The following is a 17986-nucleotide window of genomic DNA, read 5'->3' on the forward strand; positions in this document are numbered from 1 at the left end:
CGAGATGACCATCGCTGGATCATCCTGTGCTCCATCAGAGTCAGACCGCGGATCAGTGTGTGCAGGCAGGCGGGCTCACACACACACGCTCAGCACACCGATCAGGAAAGGACGAGGAGGGGGGTACAGCATTTCGGATTAGCCGCATCAGCTATGAACATCCATAACGTTAAGTAGAAGTAAACGGAGCTCTCACACCATAAAACGCGTCGAGGATGAGCGGGACTGCAGCGGCCACAGGATCGGCTTCTTGCCGTTTCGCCCACTATTTTGTTGTGTGTGGAGTGGACGCAGAGACGGGCCTAGAGCCGGACGATGGAGCAGGTACACTGGTCAACAAAACATGAAAGAAACAAACCCACACTACAGGAAAATACAGCCAAAAATAGGTTTCATGACGGGCTTTATCATTGATATTTACTGGTTCATATAGGCCTGTTTGTGCGGGGGTGACATCAATTTAAATATGTTTTGATTGGACGCCACAAAGGCTTGTTGACAACATAAAATCTGCATGTAGCCTATGTAGAATAACCTATACATTGGACAAAAATAATTAATTTAAAATATATTCCATCAGAATTTGGTTTTTCGTTTGATTTTGGCAGGATTTGTGTAATTTTACACATGTATCTCTGAACAAACAGGGCTGATGAAATGTATGTTTTTGAGTGTGAAAAGGAGAACCATAAACAAAAACACAAATCCAAGAGAAATATCATTTTCTTATGAATTTGAAGCAGTTTCAGTTTAATTTAAAATGTATTACCCTATAGTCTTGTCCTTGTGTTTTGTCTCTGCTTGGGGGAAAACACATTGCAAGTCTGTTCACTGTGTTTTGATCATATTTTCAGGACAGTATTGTAAGTAAGCTGAAAATATAGCTTTGCTGGTTTCTGCAAGTCATCCAGTGCTACACCTGGATGAGGAAAATAGCAGAGAAAGAGCTGAACACGGGGAGGACAACATCACCATTTGCCCAATAAAGCTGGAACACAGATCCAGGCAGTACTTCATGGATAACACAGGGCTGTGTGTGAGGGCGAGCGCTCTGATTACACTGCTGCGTGTGTCAAAAAGCAGCGATTATCTCTGTGATGTTCTGTTAAGATCTCTTATCATTTTCATGGCCCCGGGCAGGAGACCTGTGTCCTTTTTCTTACCAAAGCTAAAGGCTGTGATCGAGGTTAAAGGAAACGGATGCAGTATTGCTGGTGGATGTCAGGGTTGCTACGGTGATGACTGCTGCAGTGAGGGAGCTTGTGACGGTTTATTTGTGGTGGGTAGGATAGCGTTGTTAAAAATGGAGATATCAGGTTTTGTTGCCTTCTTCCACACTGAGGTATTGACGCTCAGCTCGGTGAGGTGAGGACAGAGTCACACAGGAGCTCTCTGTGGCGTCTGCACGTGTCCTGCTTTGTGTGTATGTGTGCGCCCGGGTCTTTGTGAGGAAACAGAACCATGCCAGTGTGCCCCAACACCAACACCAACACTTTAATGTCACTTCCAGGTTTAATTTGTGGAGCACAAACAATAGTCACACCCTGTACTCTCCTTGTTTCCTTTGTAGCAGCAATGTAGTTCATGTAGAGCACCTCCTCAGGGGAAAGATAGTAACCAGACATGCCTAACCCTGCTTGTGTTTTTTCCTTGTCTGTTGAAATAACAGCATCAACTCGGAGAAAAATGTAAATTTAGGACAAGCTCTGTATCATGTTGCAGCTCATAGCTCTGCTGCAGATTAGTTAGTGCTGTAACTAACCAGTGAGGACTTTGATAGCTGGCTCCCTGCGGCGAGGGACAGCGCCGCTGGCTAGTATATCTGAGCTTTACCAATCTGCTTATGTAACAGTAGGTCATCTCAAAACCACTGCAGCAGAGGGCTCTGCTCCTTTCAAGGGATTTTGGTCTCTGTGTGTGAATGTGTTAATCTTTGGACGCATATTCCATGAGCTACAGTCAAGCAAGAGATGTTTATTCCCTCACGTGCCCAAGCCTTATAAGTGTTTCTCTGAGGTCATACAGTATCTCTTTCTGTTTGTGTAATTAGTGCATGCCTACAGTGAGACAATCTGCTCTTGTTGGCTTCTCAATAGATGCTACTGTGTTTTCTGCAGCCTAATCAAATTTCACATGACGTTGCGTGTTTGAATGCTGAATGGCTGAGGCTTCAGCCCCCGTTCAGGCCAGATGACCGTCACAGGGGGATGACATCAGCGGAAGGCGCAAACTCCTTGACCAAACATTTGAGAGCTGTGCTATTTAGAGGTGTATGTATCTTGCTCTTGTCTTATTAATACACATGCTGCTCGTGTGCAGAATATCCAGCCTGAGCTGTTTTATTTTTAGGCACTCAGCACTTACTTTTATCCTGTATTTTAAGCAAATGAGCCCAGCACCACGTCTGTGTCTCAGGCTGAGATGAAAAGTAAAATTTGTCTTTTTTTTTTGTCATATAGTTCACCTTCAATGGACAGACAAGTCTGTAATGCAAAGACAGAGTGACTTAAACTGTTTGAGCCAAAAAGGAATAACTTCTCATCAGTCAGTGTCAGCTGACATTTGCTGTCATTTTAATCTCCTTCCACTTTTTATGTCCGTCCTCATTTACTCCTGTAATGATGTGACGAATGGGACGATAGGGGTAATTCAGCTGGTGAATATGACAGATGTCTACCTTTATGGCAGTTCAATCATCCCTGATGAAGAGCTCCTGTTTTAGGGATGGACCATTTGGGGCCTTAAATCTTTGTGATGAATGTCTTAACCGTGGAATACATATGAAACACTGTTTTTGTCCTTCAAAAACATTGACATTATTGGTATTATAGTGACACTGATAAGGACGTTTTAAGTCATGGAGATTAGAGCAGAAACAATTAGTTGATTAATTGACCAAAAATAAATCTGCTACAATTTTGTTAATCACTAAATTGTTTTAAAACATTTATTGCAAATATTAATTAGTCAGCATTTTAATTGTGAAGATTTTCTGATTTATGTGATTGCAAACTGAATATGTCTGGGTTTATGTTATGCACTGCTGGTCAGACAAAACAAGCTATTTGAAGGCATTATCTTGAGTTTTTTGTCACTGTTTTCTGAGGTCAGAGATCACATGATTGATTAATCTGAAAATAATCATTACTTAATGATCTAAAGCATTCTGCAACACATTGGCTCATACACATTTGCTTGTGTGTGTGTTTCTTCACATGGTAAGAGGAGGAAACATGCTCATTACAGCCATACAGAAACAGGCATTTAAACTGTCATTCAAACCCTTAAACAAACCTCCCTCTTGCTGTTGCACAGAAAAAGAGTGAGACTGTGTTTGAATGTGTTTTGTGCAAACTCTTTGGTGGGAACTCGTGTCAGGTGGAGTCTGGATTTTAATTGTGTCAGCTGATGAAGCTCAGGATGACGCAACAGCTGACGAGCTTTGTCTGATGGCTATCTTCGAGGCCACGGCGGATGTGGCTACCATGGCAACTGGGTGTCCTTGCGCTAGGCTCGATTCTGCCTCTCAGCGCCAACACCAATTTGTATCCTTAGCAAAGAACATTGACTCCCCCTCTCGTCACTGTGATCCATTAGCTTCGGTCTCCCACCTACGACTCAGTTCAACTTGAAGTGGTGCCTCCTCCTGCCTCCCTCTATTTCGTCTCTTGGGGTCCTGTGCGTCATCTTGAAGATGTGGATGTTCCCGAATGCTGAATCAGTGCGTCAAAGCTGGCAGCAGAGAGAATCCTGTTAGTTTTCCATTTGCAGGTGGTTTTGTTCTTGTAATGCAGATGAAGCTGAACGTGAATTCTTAGAGTTCATGGTGAATTCGTGAAATGGGGAAGACGGTGAAGAGCACTGTTCAAGGGCATCCCCTCAGAAAGTGGATGAATAATGAAAGTAGTTCATTCACTACTGGCAGTCGATTACACAGTCTGAATCATACACACACTGCGTATTTCTATTCCCTGCTCTCTTTTTCAGCAGCTCCTCTTCGTCCACACTTCACCACACAGACAGCACTCTGTATGTAACCGGAGCTAGAAGCTGACACAGGCTGCAGGGATTGAAGAGAGGAGAAACTTGAGCCAGCCAGACAAAGCAATGCATCAAATATGTGCCTTGTAGGAATATATAGAGATTTCTTGCATGCGCTGCAAATTAGATCCTTTTGTGTACATGTAGCTATTGTAGAGAAATTTTTCATCCTTTCATCCTGAGCCTGAAAGCTCTTGATGTTTGAAAAAGCAGCACATTTCTGTCCTAAAGGTGTAAAGGGTTTTGTACTGCAGAGTGTCAGGGATGAGGGGTGTTGCACCACTATTCCAGTCTATCGCTATGGTAATGAGTCGAGTTACATAACCCTTGGAAGGGTTTTCCCTCCTCACTGTAGAATGGTCCTCGCTGACAACAACAAATTAACTTTTTTTTCTTTTTTAGTATCAGTGTCAGACAAGGTCGTTCTGTCCAAGCTTTTTTATAAATCAAAGCTCCTGTCAGATTGAGACGTCCTCTGTTCTGTCAGGAGTGATGAAGGTCCAGGATCACTTCATACTGAAATGTAAATGTCATAATCTTTTTTTGTATTTTGTCTGCCTGTCTTTCAGGTGAAAGCTTTGAGCAGAGCCCCATTCGACGATCCTTCAAGTCAAAGGTTCTGGTGCACTACCCTGAAAACACGGACAGGAACCCCTTCAATAAAGATGCTGTCAACATGGTGAGAGTTTTGATTGCACATAATTGGTCCACTTCAGTACTGGTCATTTTAGCTCACAATAATAGAAATGATAATGAAGGACAAGATGTGGCCCTTTTGTAGGACAGATGTGTTCGTTGCACTTCCAGCCAGTGTAAGTGAGCAGTGCTACGAATGACAAAAGAAACATGATAACAAAATCAACTAGGGAAAAAAGTATAGTCAGACCCATGTATCTCTGCTTGTTCGCTACCTCTCACAGACTTTTCACTTTCTTTTTTTATCTACATACACGGAAGATGTTCATTGTTCTTTGCTGGAAAAGTGGGTTAGGATGATGAAAGGATAAACCTCGAAAGAACCGGTAGCAGTCAGAGGGAATCAAGTTCATTTTTATGTCATGTCTTTGACATATTAAAATTAGTTGTTTCCCAGAGAAAGTATTAAAACATATGATCTTCTCTAACAGTTTTTAATTTCATTTTATTTGGGTTTCAGACCTGGAAACGCTTGCAGAAATACAAATAACATTTTCAACATTAAATTGCCACTTTATTTCTAAATGCAGTTTTATGTTTATCTCCTCCTCTTCATTCTTCACCACCTTCTCTTCAGCTCTGTATGCCAAGGGGTCTGTCTTTCCGCACTCAGGCAGACAGACTCGATCCTCAGTTCCACTCATTTACAATTTCTTCTGACGATGGCATGCGTTCCTACGGCTTCGTCCACACGTTCTATGAGGAGGTGACTAGTCCTCAGATCATCACTGCCATGCAGACTCTCTATCAGATGCACCATGTGGAGCGCCAGTCCTCCTCATCGGCCTCCTCTCCATCCTCCTCGTCTTCATCTGCCTCCTCGCCCTCCACCTCCAGCATGGACTCTCTTGTGAGCAGCTTGGATGAGTCAGACGCTGAGTCCCTGGTCGGGGTTTCTGGCTGCCTTGGCTGTGCAGGCTCCTTCGATCCGGCACGTGACACCCTGTACGTGTCCAAAGCCCTCTGCCTCCTGGCTCCGCTCCCTTTTCTTCAAGCTTCACGACAGTTCCTATCTCAGCTGCACCAGGCTGTGACATCACACACGGCTCCACCTCTCCCTCTGGAGAGCTACATCCACAACATCCTGTACGAGGTGCCCCTGCCTCCCCCCGGCAGGTCGCTGAGGTTCCACGGGGTGCAGGGGCCCATCATGTGCCAGCGGCCTGGGCCGGGTGAGCTCCCACTGGGGGAGTATCCTCTTGGAGAGGCGTTCTCCCTCCTGGGTGTCGACAATATGGTGCAGCTACTTACCTGTGCATTTCTGGAGACACAAGTCCTACTGTACTCTCAAGGTAAACACAATATTCACCATTTAGCATGCTTGAAATCAAAGAACGTATTATTATTATTATTATTATTATTATTATTATTATTATTATTAAGGCTGCTGTGGCGGGTCATCCACCAATTAGAAGGCTGTAGTTTGATCCCCGGCCCCTCCAGGCTGCATGTGTCCTTGGGCAAGATACTGAACCCCACATTGCCCCTGATGGCTGCTCCATCAGTGTATGAATGTGATGAATGAATGTGTGAGTGAATGGGTGAATGTGGAAAGTATTGTAAAGCGCTTTGAGTGGTCAGTAAGACTAGAAAAGCGTTATATAAGTGCAAGTCCATTTACCATATTAATTATTTTTTTCCTGAATTTAGCAACACTCATAGCAAAGCAGCTGTTTTTATTCATAATATGACACAAACATAACATTAGAAAAGAGTTAATAGAAATAGACACGACAAGTACAAGACTTGGTGCAAGATATATAAAAAATGCATAAAATACAGTACAAAAATACAGTAACAACAGGAAAGATGGATTTGAGGTTGAATACGGCAGCAAAACTTACATTGTAAATCCTGTCCCATCTTTCTCCCTCACACACTCTCTTCTCCTCAGACTACCAGCGTTTGATGACAGTGGCAGAGGGCGTCACCACCTTGCTATTCCCATTCCAGTGGCAACACATCTACCTGCCCATCGTTTCTGCGCCGCTACATCACCTGCTGGATGCCCCTGTGCCGTTCGTGATGGGCATCCAGCGCAGAGAAGGAGCTCAGCGGTCCGCTCTCCACCTACCACACGAGGTACAGCCCCGAACTAGAAGCTCGTGTGTACAACACATCTGTTGTTTTTCGTGTGAATGAGTCACAGAGATTTTCGTGACAGAGACATTTCAATAAACATTCATACAAAAAGATCTAAAAATGTTTTGTTAAAGTGAAACCTTCCTCCAGCCACTCGCTGTCCTCTTCCACTTGCATGACAATTTGCCCTCTGCCTTGTCGAGCAGAGATGATACATTTCCTCAGATCACCCCACCCCGCCTTCAAATCCAGTCCTGCAACTGAGATCACTTCATGCTGCATGAATATCTCACTGGAGCCTCTTTGAAGTCGCTCTGCCCCAGAAAAGAGGCAATAGAAAGACAGCTCGGGGGGATGAAAGCAAAAACACAGAGCATGAGAGATCCAGAATAATGGGACTCGCTGAATAATTAATGGGAATTAGGGATCGCCACTTACTTCTTGAGTTGTGCAATTTGATGGAAGTGGGAAATGATTGAATCATATTGATAATGATTGGCTGTAATTCATCAGAACAGCAATAAATGCACAGTTTGGCTTGGGTGCAGAGGAAGAATTGGGAAAAACAATAATAATAATAATAATAATGGTAAAATAAAATATATTTGTGAGAGTTTTTGATCCTTTTCCCCTCCCTTCTTTGGATCAAAGAGATGATGAGAAGACATGAACTAACAAGTGAAGACATTAACTAGGAGGATGAGGCTGCACAGTGTAGGCTGCTAGGGTAAGAGGGTGTCTGCCTCTTTCCACTCACATCTCCCAACTTCCCCTGAGGCTATAAACCGACTGCCTGAGGTCACTGTTGAAGGTCATGTTGCTGCTGACGGCGCTCTGCTCCACTGCTGCTTACAGAGGCAGTTTTTTTTTTTTAAATCAGTGCCTGTCTTTCACACAAAGTTCTGTTACCCATTGCTCAGCAGCTTCCTGGGCACAGTTTTTTTTTTGCACAGGTTTCTGATGTTGTTGCAGGTGTGAAAGCCTGATGCTGCACAGTTTCTCCTGTTGCAGTGATAGCAGTAATCTTAAAATAATTCTTCACATGCTAACGTCCTGTGAGGGCTTATCGCGGTGAAATGCCAAGAATCTATTTATGAAATGTAAATCTTCATCTCTGATCTTAATTGGATGTTAAAGCTCAGCTGCTTTGTCTACATGAGATGAATAAGAGTCGGTGCATCGTGACTGGTTAAACCTATTATGATTATCTGATGGAGGAGCCAGTTGAACAGTCTTGTTTATCTCATGCTCCTACACAGGCCAATCTGTGCTTCGTGGACATTGACAACCACTGCGTCGAAGCCCCCGAGGACCTTCCCTCGTTTCCAGACCAGACTGAGCTAATCCAGGAACTGAGTGAGGTACTGCTGCGTTTTGGAGTCCCTCCACAGGGTGGTGTGATCACCAAGCCCACCACCACCAGCACCCCCTCCCCTCGCATGAGCAGCCTGGTCCTGGAGGATCTGATGGAGGACAGAAGGAACGGGAACCTCGGAGGTGAGGAGCTGGCGGTGCTGGAGAGGCTGCAGGCTTTGGCGCGGAGGTGCGGGGGAGGGAAAATGTCAGATGGCGGGAAGACGCTGGGACATGAGTTTGAAGAGGAGGAGGAAGAGCTGAAGGCTGCTAAGCTGAACATTCAGCTGAGGGAGGTGTTTGCTGGACGTTTTGCTGCCATGTTTGGCAGGTATGACGAGTTCGTCATCCACAGTGCTCTGGACCTGGACTCCTGGTTGAGCAACCGAGAGGGGACGTTCAACTTTGACAAGGTACCGCTGTAGATATCAGTGCACAAGGATCATGTTTATGCCTGTTATTTCCACACATATTAAGATTGTTTTTCTGTGTACTTTCGATTATGATAGAAATTCCCTGCTGATTTTAATTGCGTTTACTCGTGGTTCATGATGTTTCAGGGTTCCTTCCTGTCAGTTCAGCCCACGACCCACTTGCGTTTCTTGTCTCGGTTCCTGGAGACATCCATGTTTTCTTCTTTTGTGGATGGGAAAGTGATATCTCGCTGGGCGGATAGAGAACCACTGCAGCAGCTGTTTGACAACCGTCTGGAGAAGGAACGACTGTATGACACAGACAAGGACTCCTATAACTGTCACTACAGGAAATGCACCACACTCTTTGAGTCAGGTACTGTGAAGGTGCTCATGATCAAAAGAGGATGAAATAAAGTATTTAGGACTTGCATATTGTTGTAAAATAAGTTAAAATATAAATACTGTATTCTTACATGCTCAAACACAAGGCAAAATATGCTGCAAAAATCATGTTACAGCATTTCTGGTCGAGTGTTTCAGTCGATATCTCATGCATCATTGTTGCTCTCTCTCACCGGGAAAGAGTTAGACTAACTTGACTTCATTTCCATAGATTTTCATCTGAAAGTGATGTGCAAGTTTAGGGCCTCTGCAGGCAGGCACTGACAAATATGCAACTGAAGGGACAGTTACACTTAATAGTTAATAACTTAAAGGTTATTACATACATTCATTTAAGAAGCTTTACATTTTAGTGACAACCTACAACAAATCAAGAGTAACAGTGGGCTGTTTCACTAGTTTCTTTTCAGCATTTAGCAATAGATTGAAACCCCAACTGGTAATTTGATCTGAAGGATGTGATTGATGTGGTGGATGCCAAACTTTGCAGAGGGCATCTGCAGTTCTGTTGCCATCTGTCCTTCTGTTTGGGTTTGTATGTTGATTATGTTGCTTTGCCTTTTCTCTCTCTTTTTTAATAAGCACAGAGGATCTTGCTTAAACTCTCCTTAAGGGGACTCCTGTACCAGAACATTTAACTATGTAAATTATAGCTGATGGAAATATTTCTCAAATGAAAAAGAAATAATCTGATAAATATTTGAAACACAAAAGAGGTGGGATAGAATCAGATATGAGGGGGGAACTATGGTAGGATCAAAGAATTAGGGATGAACTAAATGATATGGTGGGGGATGAACATTATATAAGAGGAGGGCTTTGTGTCCTATGAAAAACCTCCTGCTCTGAAATCCTGCCAACTCACTGCAGAAACTGCCCCGCTCACATCTCATTCTGTCTGTGTCATTATTCACATTTAGACTCTGCTTCAGAGATGTTGTTTTTATTCTTTTCCATCATACTGTCAGTTGCATTACATCTTTAATTTATTTTATACTGTGTGTCTCCTTGAAACAAAACAAACTTAGCAGCAATTAACCAGCTTGAATACAAGTCTGCGTTGTTCCTCTGCAGCCCAGGAAACTGAGCGCAGACTGCTGAAGGCCGACCACACAGCCATACACCCCCACCTGCTGGACATGAGGATTGGCCAGGGTCGCCATCAGCCGGGATACTTCCCTAAGCTGCAGGCTGATGTGCTTGCACAGGGACAAAACACCAACAAGTGAGCCTTCGTTCGTTCATTCATCTGCTGTTCAGAAAAACCTTGTCCAGGGAGCACTGGAAGGGGGTGCTGCCTGGTTGTACAAAGAGTAACTCCACTAATCTGAGAAAAAGATATCTGTGATTAAACCAATATATTCCCAGACTTTAGTTTTGGAGGAAAAATTAACAAATAAGGTTACAAATTGGTGTGATGCTGGTCTTTTGTAATTTTTTATCACGATAAACAGCTTTTGCATTACATTTGGCTGACAGTAGTTGGCTAAAGGCAATGGATAAACAATTGAAATAGCTAATAGCAGTGTAAATAAATGGTTGACATAGTTAGCTAAAAATAATGTACCAACCATTGCAATAATTAACGAGTGATGAATAATATTGTTTAATAGCTAAAGATAATGGATAAATATTTGAAAGGTGTTGTTCCTGCTGCACCAAGAATTTGGCCTAAATATTGACAATGCATAAAATGATTGTAATAATATACACTTTTATGTCAATTACCTAACATCCAGTTTAAAATCAATTTAAAATGATGACCTCTAATAGAGTTTTTTTTTTTATCTAAGAAGTACCTCAGATAAAAAAGTTTGGGAACCAGAACAGCTGTATTTGGATATCATTACATGTAGTCACCAGTGCCAAAATACACACACATGATTTAAACACAGAACCACAGCTGCACACTCTTGAAATGTTATCTGTGTGAACAGGTGGTCCAGTCGTGTGACAGCATCACGCCGGACTGACCCCAAGAGATCAATGATGTCAGATCACTCAGGAGTGGACAATGAACAGAGACAGGTACTTTTCATGGGTCAACACACATGGACACACTCTCAAGGGCTTCACGAGGAGTACGTCTGATTTATTAAATTTTTTGTTTATTTAACAGAAGCACACATTTGCGAGGAAGAACCTCCGTCAGTCCAAGCTACTCGACCCGTCGCCTCAAGCCGTCACTCAGACTCACCGAGAGTTTGTTGATGGGCTGCTGAGTGAGTGTCGTCTGAAGGTGAGAGCTCTCATACTGCGTGTTGATGGAGGCACAGCTGCCATTGACCAGCATTCAAGGTTAATGCCACTAAACGTTCTCTGGCTTTTTAGACCAAACGGATGCTGATGGAGAGGATGGGGAAGGAGAGTGTGGATCTTGGTCAGGGAGAAGCCAACATCACAGGCCTGCAGGAAAACACACTCATCCACGGTCTGTGTGACCTACTGGAGAGAACCTGGGGCCATGGTCTGCAGCTGAAACAGGTCAGACACACACAGACATGTAATTCACCATGCCTGATCACCACAGATGACCTACAGAAACATCTCGTGTCAACAAATTTACATCATGCACATGAACACAAAGAGATGACTGTATGAACCGGTTCAATTATAACAAGTGTGTTTATTCCGAGCAGGGTAAGTCTGCTCTGTGGTCCCATCTGCTTCACTACCAGGCAGCCCAGGGGAAGACGGAGGCACCAGCCGAATCTCCAGGTGAGAGCACAACCCTACTGTTTTGTTCTTCTTGTGTGAATCATTGAGCTAAAAGTCGACTGATGGTTGGTGTTAAACTCGCTGCCTGTTTAGGGTCTAACGCTTCAGACCAGAGAACGTTGGATGAAGGCACTCAGCTCCTGAGAGGATCCCTAGTACAGGATATGAGGTAATGAGAGCAAACAGACTGGGATGTTGGAGAGAGTTATGTATCTGTGTGCCATTTAGAAATGCTGTAAATGGCATGAAAGGCTCGGTTTGTGTTTGTGATCTATGTTTTATGGAAAATGCAGATGAAAAAGTGCCTCAGGCTTTACTAAACGCTGCTTCATTTTCCCCTTTTAACAGATATTTTTTCTGAGGTCTAGATGAATACCAATATACTACACATACATTATATCTGCAGTACTGTTCTGTTGGGGTCAAGAGAGGTTATATATCTTGGTCACAAGTTTAGATTTTTCTAGATGATGAATGAATTATCTAGAAGGGTCATTAAATACAACATTATATAAAAAAAATTTTTTAAAAAAGGCTGAATATTAGAGCTTGTTCCTGACTGCTCACCCCAGTCTGTGTGTTGTTCTTCTAGGTTTATCCAGACCATGAGTGAGTGTCTGTCAGAGGTGGGTCAGGCCCGGGCCTGGATCCATCTGGCTCTGGAGAAGAAAATGCTTTCCCATCACCTTAAAGAGCTGCTTACAAACCAGGAGCTGCTCAGGTCAGATTTTCACTCATAGTTTAGCTTTTACTCAGATTTAATTTATGTTAAGTGCTGTAACCTTGACAGACTTTTTTCCCCCTCTCTTGTCCCCCGACAGGCAGCTGTATAAACCTCATGCATTCCTGCTGTGTGAGGAAGAAAGGGAGCAGTTTTTGTTTCACCTGCTCTCTCTTAACACTGTGGACTACCTCTGCTTTACACGGGTCTTCACCTCCATCAGTAAGTCCTGTCAACTTTAACAACAAAGTGGTAGAATTTTATGGAAGTTTTACAGCCTGCAAAGACCCTGAAAGTTTGCTTCTGGTTAGGTTTGCATTTTACAACACCCATCCCCACACCAAGCTTTCTGCAACTCACAGGATACGGATCACCCCACACTGTTTACTCTGAGTATTGTTAGAAGAGTTGTACAAGTTCAAGTGTGAAGGAAATGATGAAATGGTTTAATAAAACTTTGCTCTTGGTGTTTTGTATCTCTCCAGGTATTCCATACCGTGTTGTTATTATACCTATGAAGAAGCTGAGCATTGCAATGGCAACAGTTAACCCCTGGGTGTGTGTGTCAGGAGAAATGGGTGATTCAGGAGTTAGACAGATCCCGAAGAATACACAAGAGATTTTTTTCCAGGTTTGTATACACCCCTCAGAATTAATGTCAACACACTGATCAATAAACTGAGAGCTGATCTTGCTGTGTGTGGTCTGTGCTTTTCATTTCAGTGTAAGAACCTGGGCAGGCTGAGCACTCTGCAGCTGGGACAGGAGAACTCTGGTTTGCTGGCCAAGTGTCTGATTGACTGCGTGATGGTGTACAACGAGATCACTGGACACACCTACAAGTAAGATTCAGCCTCTGACCATGGTCTCATCAGCAAACGCTGACTGTGGCTTCACAGCACAGTGGCTACGTGTGCCAAAATGTGTTTGTGGACAGCTGCTCCCCCGTGTGAAAATGTGTGTAAGATACGGCGACGTCTAAATGACTTTGACTGTCAAATGTTGGATGTCTCTCTCCTATGAGAGAGCTGCTTTATCACGTGATAAAGACATAATGTAGACATGGAAAATAAATGACTACATGTTCACTTGGATGGATTACCTATCTGGTTCAGGGCTCTACAAGTTTATTTAATACCATATTGTCATGAACTGAAACAAGCTGCTGTCTGACAGACGATAAATAAATCTAAAGATGTATTGTATGACTTGGAAAATGGTTTTCACTAATCTAAATTATATGTGATTTGTAGTAAATTTGCTTAAACATACTAAACCAAAAGTGTGGTTCTTGAAATTATTTAGAAAAACAAGTGTAATGTTGTGCGGACGCTACACCAGCTGATTAGAACAGATGGCCCTCACCTACGCCATGTCCTTGTGTAATGAATAACTTAATTATTATTATTTTTCATGTTGAATATAATGAAACACTGTGTCCTCTTTCCTTTCAGGTTCCCATGTGGCCGATGGCTGGGGAAAGGTGTGGGTGACGGCAGCTTGGAAAGAGTTCTCATTGGTCAGCTGGTGTCACCTGGTGCTGAGGAGGATGCTGGAAGGTGGACAGGGACTCCACCAGAGCTGGCCTCTCCTTCTCAGAGTGTACGGACAGTGCTGGGATCTCTTGGCAGCCGAAGCAGTACGTACTGACAAAGAACGCATTCTTTAGTACAATAGCTGACCTACTTGTTGGTTAGCTCACCACAGTAACAGATTCTGCGCCTGTATCACCTTTCTATTTACCCCCTGTTCTCTCCCCCTCGTGTTTGTCATCATTCATCCTCATGTTTCTATTTGTAACTATCCTGCATTTATATTGTTAGGAATGCTGTCTGTTGAAGTACAAGAGGACATGAGGGAGGCGGCAAATAACCTTGTTAAACATTTCCACAAAACCGAACAAGAGGTATGTGACTGTAATAGAGAGTGTGCCCCCCAAGACTCAGATCTTACATTCATTTAACCTGTTGGCTCCCCCAGCTAAAATAAGGGGATAAAACAGTTAATGCAAAGAAGAATGCGATGTGGTTGCACTGTCAGCCTCCTGCGTGTTATTTTTATCTCCAACACGCTTCATTACCCCGGCTTCTCCAGCCTGGGCCTCATTTGTGTATCAGGCTAGACTTTCTCATCTCAACAGCAAGTTAAAAGCGCTGAGGAGACTTGATGGATCGCTTCAGTTCATCTGTAATGGGCCTCGAAGTCATTGTAATAACATCTCTAGTGCACAGGCATTAATGTGCAAGCTCAGTTTTGTTTACTTCCTCTTAGTAAGTGAAAGAAGAGCCTTCTTAAATGTTGCACAGGATTTTAGAAATCTGCAGCGCTTTCTGTCAATAATATGAGTGGATTTGCTGATGTTGTAAGTTGAGCTTCTTGCTTGCAGTGCCTCTGTTAACTCTCTGTTTTCATTTCTTCCATCTCAGAGGGGAAACTTGACTGTCTTGTTATGTGGTGAAGGAGGGTTGGTGCTGTCCTTGGAGAAGTTCCTCCTCCACGGCTTCAAATCCAACCGTCTTTTCCAGAGGAATGTATTTGTTTGGGACTTTGTCGGTAGGTACTGTGAGCGTGAGTTCATTAAGAGCATCCAATAAACATTAAATGTGATGTTTTACTGTACCTTTCACAGATCTCTGTTTCCTGTCTCCATCTAGTGGCAGTGAATATGAGTTTCAGATATTAAGTTGTATGCAACAAAGCATGATTGATGTGTTTTGTTAACAGTGTTACATCGTCCTTCTCCGGTGTTTGTTTTTTATGGCCTGAATTTACATACTTGTCAGTATATGAATGAGTTACGCATTGACAGTATGACCAACTTTTTCCCACAGAGAAGGCAGTGGTTTCCATGGAGACAGCTGATCAGATGGGTGACCTGCATGGATCAACACTGACAAAGGGTCCACCTTGTGACTCACTGTGCCACTATGTCAATGCCATCAATGCTTCACCCCGAAACATCGGAAAAGAGGGCAAGTTCCAGCTGTTCGTCTGCTTGGGAATCAGGTGAGTGTTCATCATTTAAAAACTCAAGCAAGTGAGACCCAAAGAGTAACTCCCCAAAACCCCATAAATTATTAGGAAAACATCATTCTGATTTATTTTTTAAAAGCATCCTGGTCATTACATTGTGTTGTGCAAAGATAATACAGTTTCCTTCCGGGGGCGATGGGGAAGTGGCCTGCAGCAGGACTGCATGGTTGTTTTCTCTCACTGACCTATTTACATGACATACAGTTCATGCAGGGAATGAATCAGCCTTCATCCGCTAATGGTTAGATAAAAGACAGAAAAATCATATCTCCATTATTAAATTTGATAAAAGTGAAAAACTGAACATATTATTTTCAAATGAACTGAAGATGTTACTTCATATTACTGCTGTTGTTAAATCACATCAACTGCCCCCTGTCAAAAAAGCCCATGATCAGTGGGTGGCTGTCACACAAAGGCATTTAAAAGCCAAGCAAAGCAGTTGAAATTAGCCTCAATCTATTTCAGGTGGAACGAGACAACTTCAACTGTGACATGAGAATAAAATTCTTTTATTTTTGCCTCACCTCTGCACAAATACAGTCAGAATCAATTAAGAAAAAGGCTTAAATCAAATCTACATGGCATAGTTGGCTGAAATTTCAAAGTAGCATTTATTTATTATGAATGTTTTCTATTTGTCTCCATGTGATGTGTCAATAAAGGAAACTTTAAGAATAGTTTAGCAATATATTTGGGGTGTATTGTGTCCAATGCCTGTAACTTGGTCATTGAATGATATTAGTTCTATTGCCTCTTCTTTAGACTGACACTGAATGAACTGAACATTCAGGTTAATGAACAGTGAAAGTATTGTGACATCCTGAAAGCTGTTTCAAGAGAAAGTACTTGGATTTAGTTTAGGTCTACAGATAGTTAACTTGCTTCCAATTCAATACCAAACGTCAGTGGATATTTATGGAACCGTAATTGACCCGTTTCTCTTGGTAGGGATCGGTTTCTCCCTCAGTGGCTCCCCCTATTGGCAGAATGTCCTCTGACAGCACGGACATACGAGGAAGGGGCTCTGCTGCGGGACCGTGCGGCTGTACACTCACTGTCTCGCATCCTACACACACTCAATGAGTTCACCATCACCCTGGAGATGGCACTGGTTAAAGGGGTTGACCTCTGACCCTGAAGGATAAGAATGGAGTTCAGCCCCCTGCTGTACAACCTACTGCAAGAATGCTGACGGGTTCCAATATTCATATTTCCATCTTGCGGGAAAGGGAAGTATATTCAGAGACTTGAGAAAGGTGACTTTATCATATAAAAAAAAAAAAGAACAGTGGACCAGATGAAGTCACTGGCAACTCCAGCTCCAAACATATTGCCTTGTTCAACAATGTAAATGTCTTAGATACTTTATTTGCTTCAGGAAATAGTGAGATTTTTCCTATGCTTGTTTACACTGTGAAATTCTGTTTCCTTGAGGAGAAATGGAGTCATTCATAATCTCACATCCACAGTAGATATTTTCACAGCTCACACCATTTACCGTATCTGACCCTAGGACAACTATGACTCTCCTGCTACTGCTGTATTGCTTGCACTTAAATTTTTAACTAAGCACATGCATGGCCAAAATCAGTTTCTTTGTTTGTTTGTTTATGTCTTAGTGTGTTGTGATCTGAAATATCAGGACTCAGGCCTTATTATATAAACATTTTTCTTGACATCATTCATTGAATATCATAATATCTTAATATATATATATATATATATATATATATATATATATATTGAAAGACAGATAATGTTCCCAAACTATAATATGTTACAAAGTGTTATATTATTATGCTCTTGTTATACTATGTAAGGTCTGGCCTGTTTCTCCTTGCTTATTTCAGTTTGGGATCACAGGCTGAGCAGAATTGTGCTCATGAAGTCCTCCGATGGTGAAACACTGAAACCAAACTGGTGTCCTAATTGTGTCAGTTCAAATAGTCTTTGCCACTGTCAGAAAGTTTTTTCCCCTCTCTCATTGTAAATAATTTTGCTTCATTAGATCTTTGATAGAATTGTGGCCATTTGTTATTAAGGTATAATGAATTTGTGGCATTTTTCTGTATAAAGGCATCTTGTTTGTGTCTGTGTAAAACAATAGACCCAAGTATGGACACACTTTACTGATTATGTGGATTAATAGTCATGCTGTTTGTTTCTAAACTGTTCAGTTGTCTTTGCAAAAATCAGACAATGAATAGAGCACAGGTTCTTAAAAACGCTAGGTATTCTGTTGATGTCGCATTTCATTTAACAGTTGAAGAATTGTGAAAATGCTGTCTCCTGCACTCTCCTGCAAGCACTATGTAACCCACAATGACCAAGCCTCTATTATCATTTAAATACAGATTAGAGAAAGCAATAATGAACTGTTATTTATGAAATGTGTTGTCAAAGATTAAAGTTAATATTGACATAACTGATGTGTCTTGGTATTGGGTTTTTTGTGCTATTTACTTTAAATCTGTGATGTCTGAAAGGAATCCCTCCTAAGATTCCTGCATAGTAAAATGAT

At 42.4% G+C, this 17986-nt stretch overlaps 1 protein-coding gene across 1 annotated transcript; it reads left to right on the forward strand.

Annotated features, from left to right (window-relative positions):
- Positions 1 to 34: 34 nt before the first annotated feature.
- On the forward strand, positions 35 to 17890 carry LOC111671224 (DENN domain-containing protein 5B-like). The gene is made up of 21 exons (XM_023428293.2): positions 35 to 324; positions 4611 to 4720; positions 5315 to 6029; positions 6632 to 6819; positions 8079 to 8585; positions 8733 to 8961; positions 10065 to 10215; positions 10928 to 11018; positions 11110 to 11229; positions 11322 to 11474; positions 11630 to 11708; positions 11802 to 11877; positions 12301 to 12429; positions 12530 to 12651; positions 12915 to 13060; positions 13153 to 13271; positions 13884 to 14068; positions 14253 to 14335; positions 14856 to 14982; positions 15261 to 15435; positions 16414 to 17890. Exons 1-21 carry the CDS (start codon positions 216 to 218, stop codon positions 16595 to 16597), a joined length of 3798 nt encoding a protein of 1265 aa, XP_023284061.1. The 5' UTR covers positions 35 to 215; the 3' UTR covers positions 16598 to 17890.
- The last annotated feature ends 96 nt before the right edge of the window (positions 17891 to 17986 follow it).

Source organism: Seriola lalandi, unplaced genomic scaffold (genome assembly GCF_002814215.2).
Source record: "Seriola lalandi dorsalis isolate HSWRI2012SDOR001 ecotype SW California unplaced genomic scaffold, Sedor1 jcf7180002054873, whole genome shotgun sequence".
NCBI lineage: Eukaryota > Metazoa > Chordata > Actinopteri > Carangiformes > Carangidae > Seriola > Seriola lalandi.

Excerpts from the sequence above, each read along its gene's own strand:
- LOC111671224 (XM_023428293.2), top strand. The coding sequence starts at position 216 with ATGAGCGGGACTGCAGCGGCCACAGGATCGGCTTCTTGCCGTTTCGCC. Across the intron at positions 8,586-8,732 it reads GGACGTTCAACTTTGACAAG|GGTTCCTTCCTGTCAGTTCA; the intron begins GTACCGCTGTAG and ends ATGATGTTTCAG. Across the intron at positions 11,019-11,109 it reads TGGACAATGAACAGAGACAG|AAGCACACATTTGCGAGGAA; the intron begins GTACTTTTCATG and ends TTTATTTAACAG.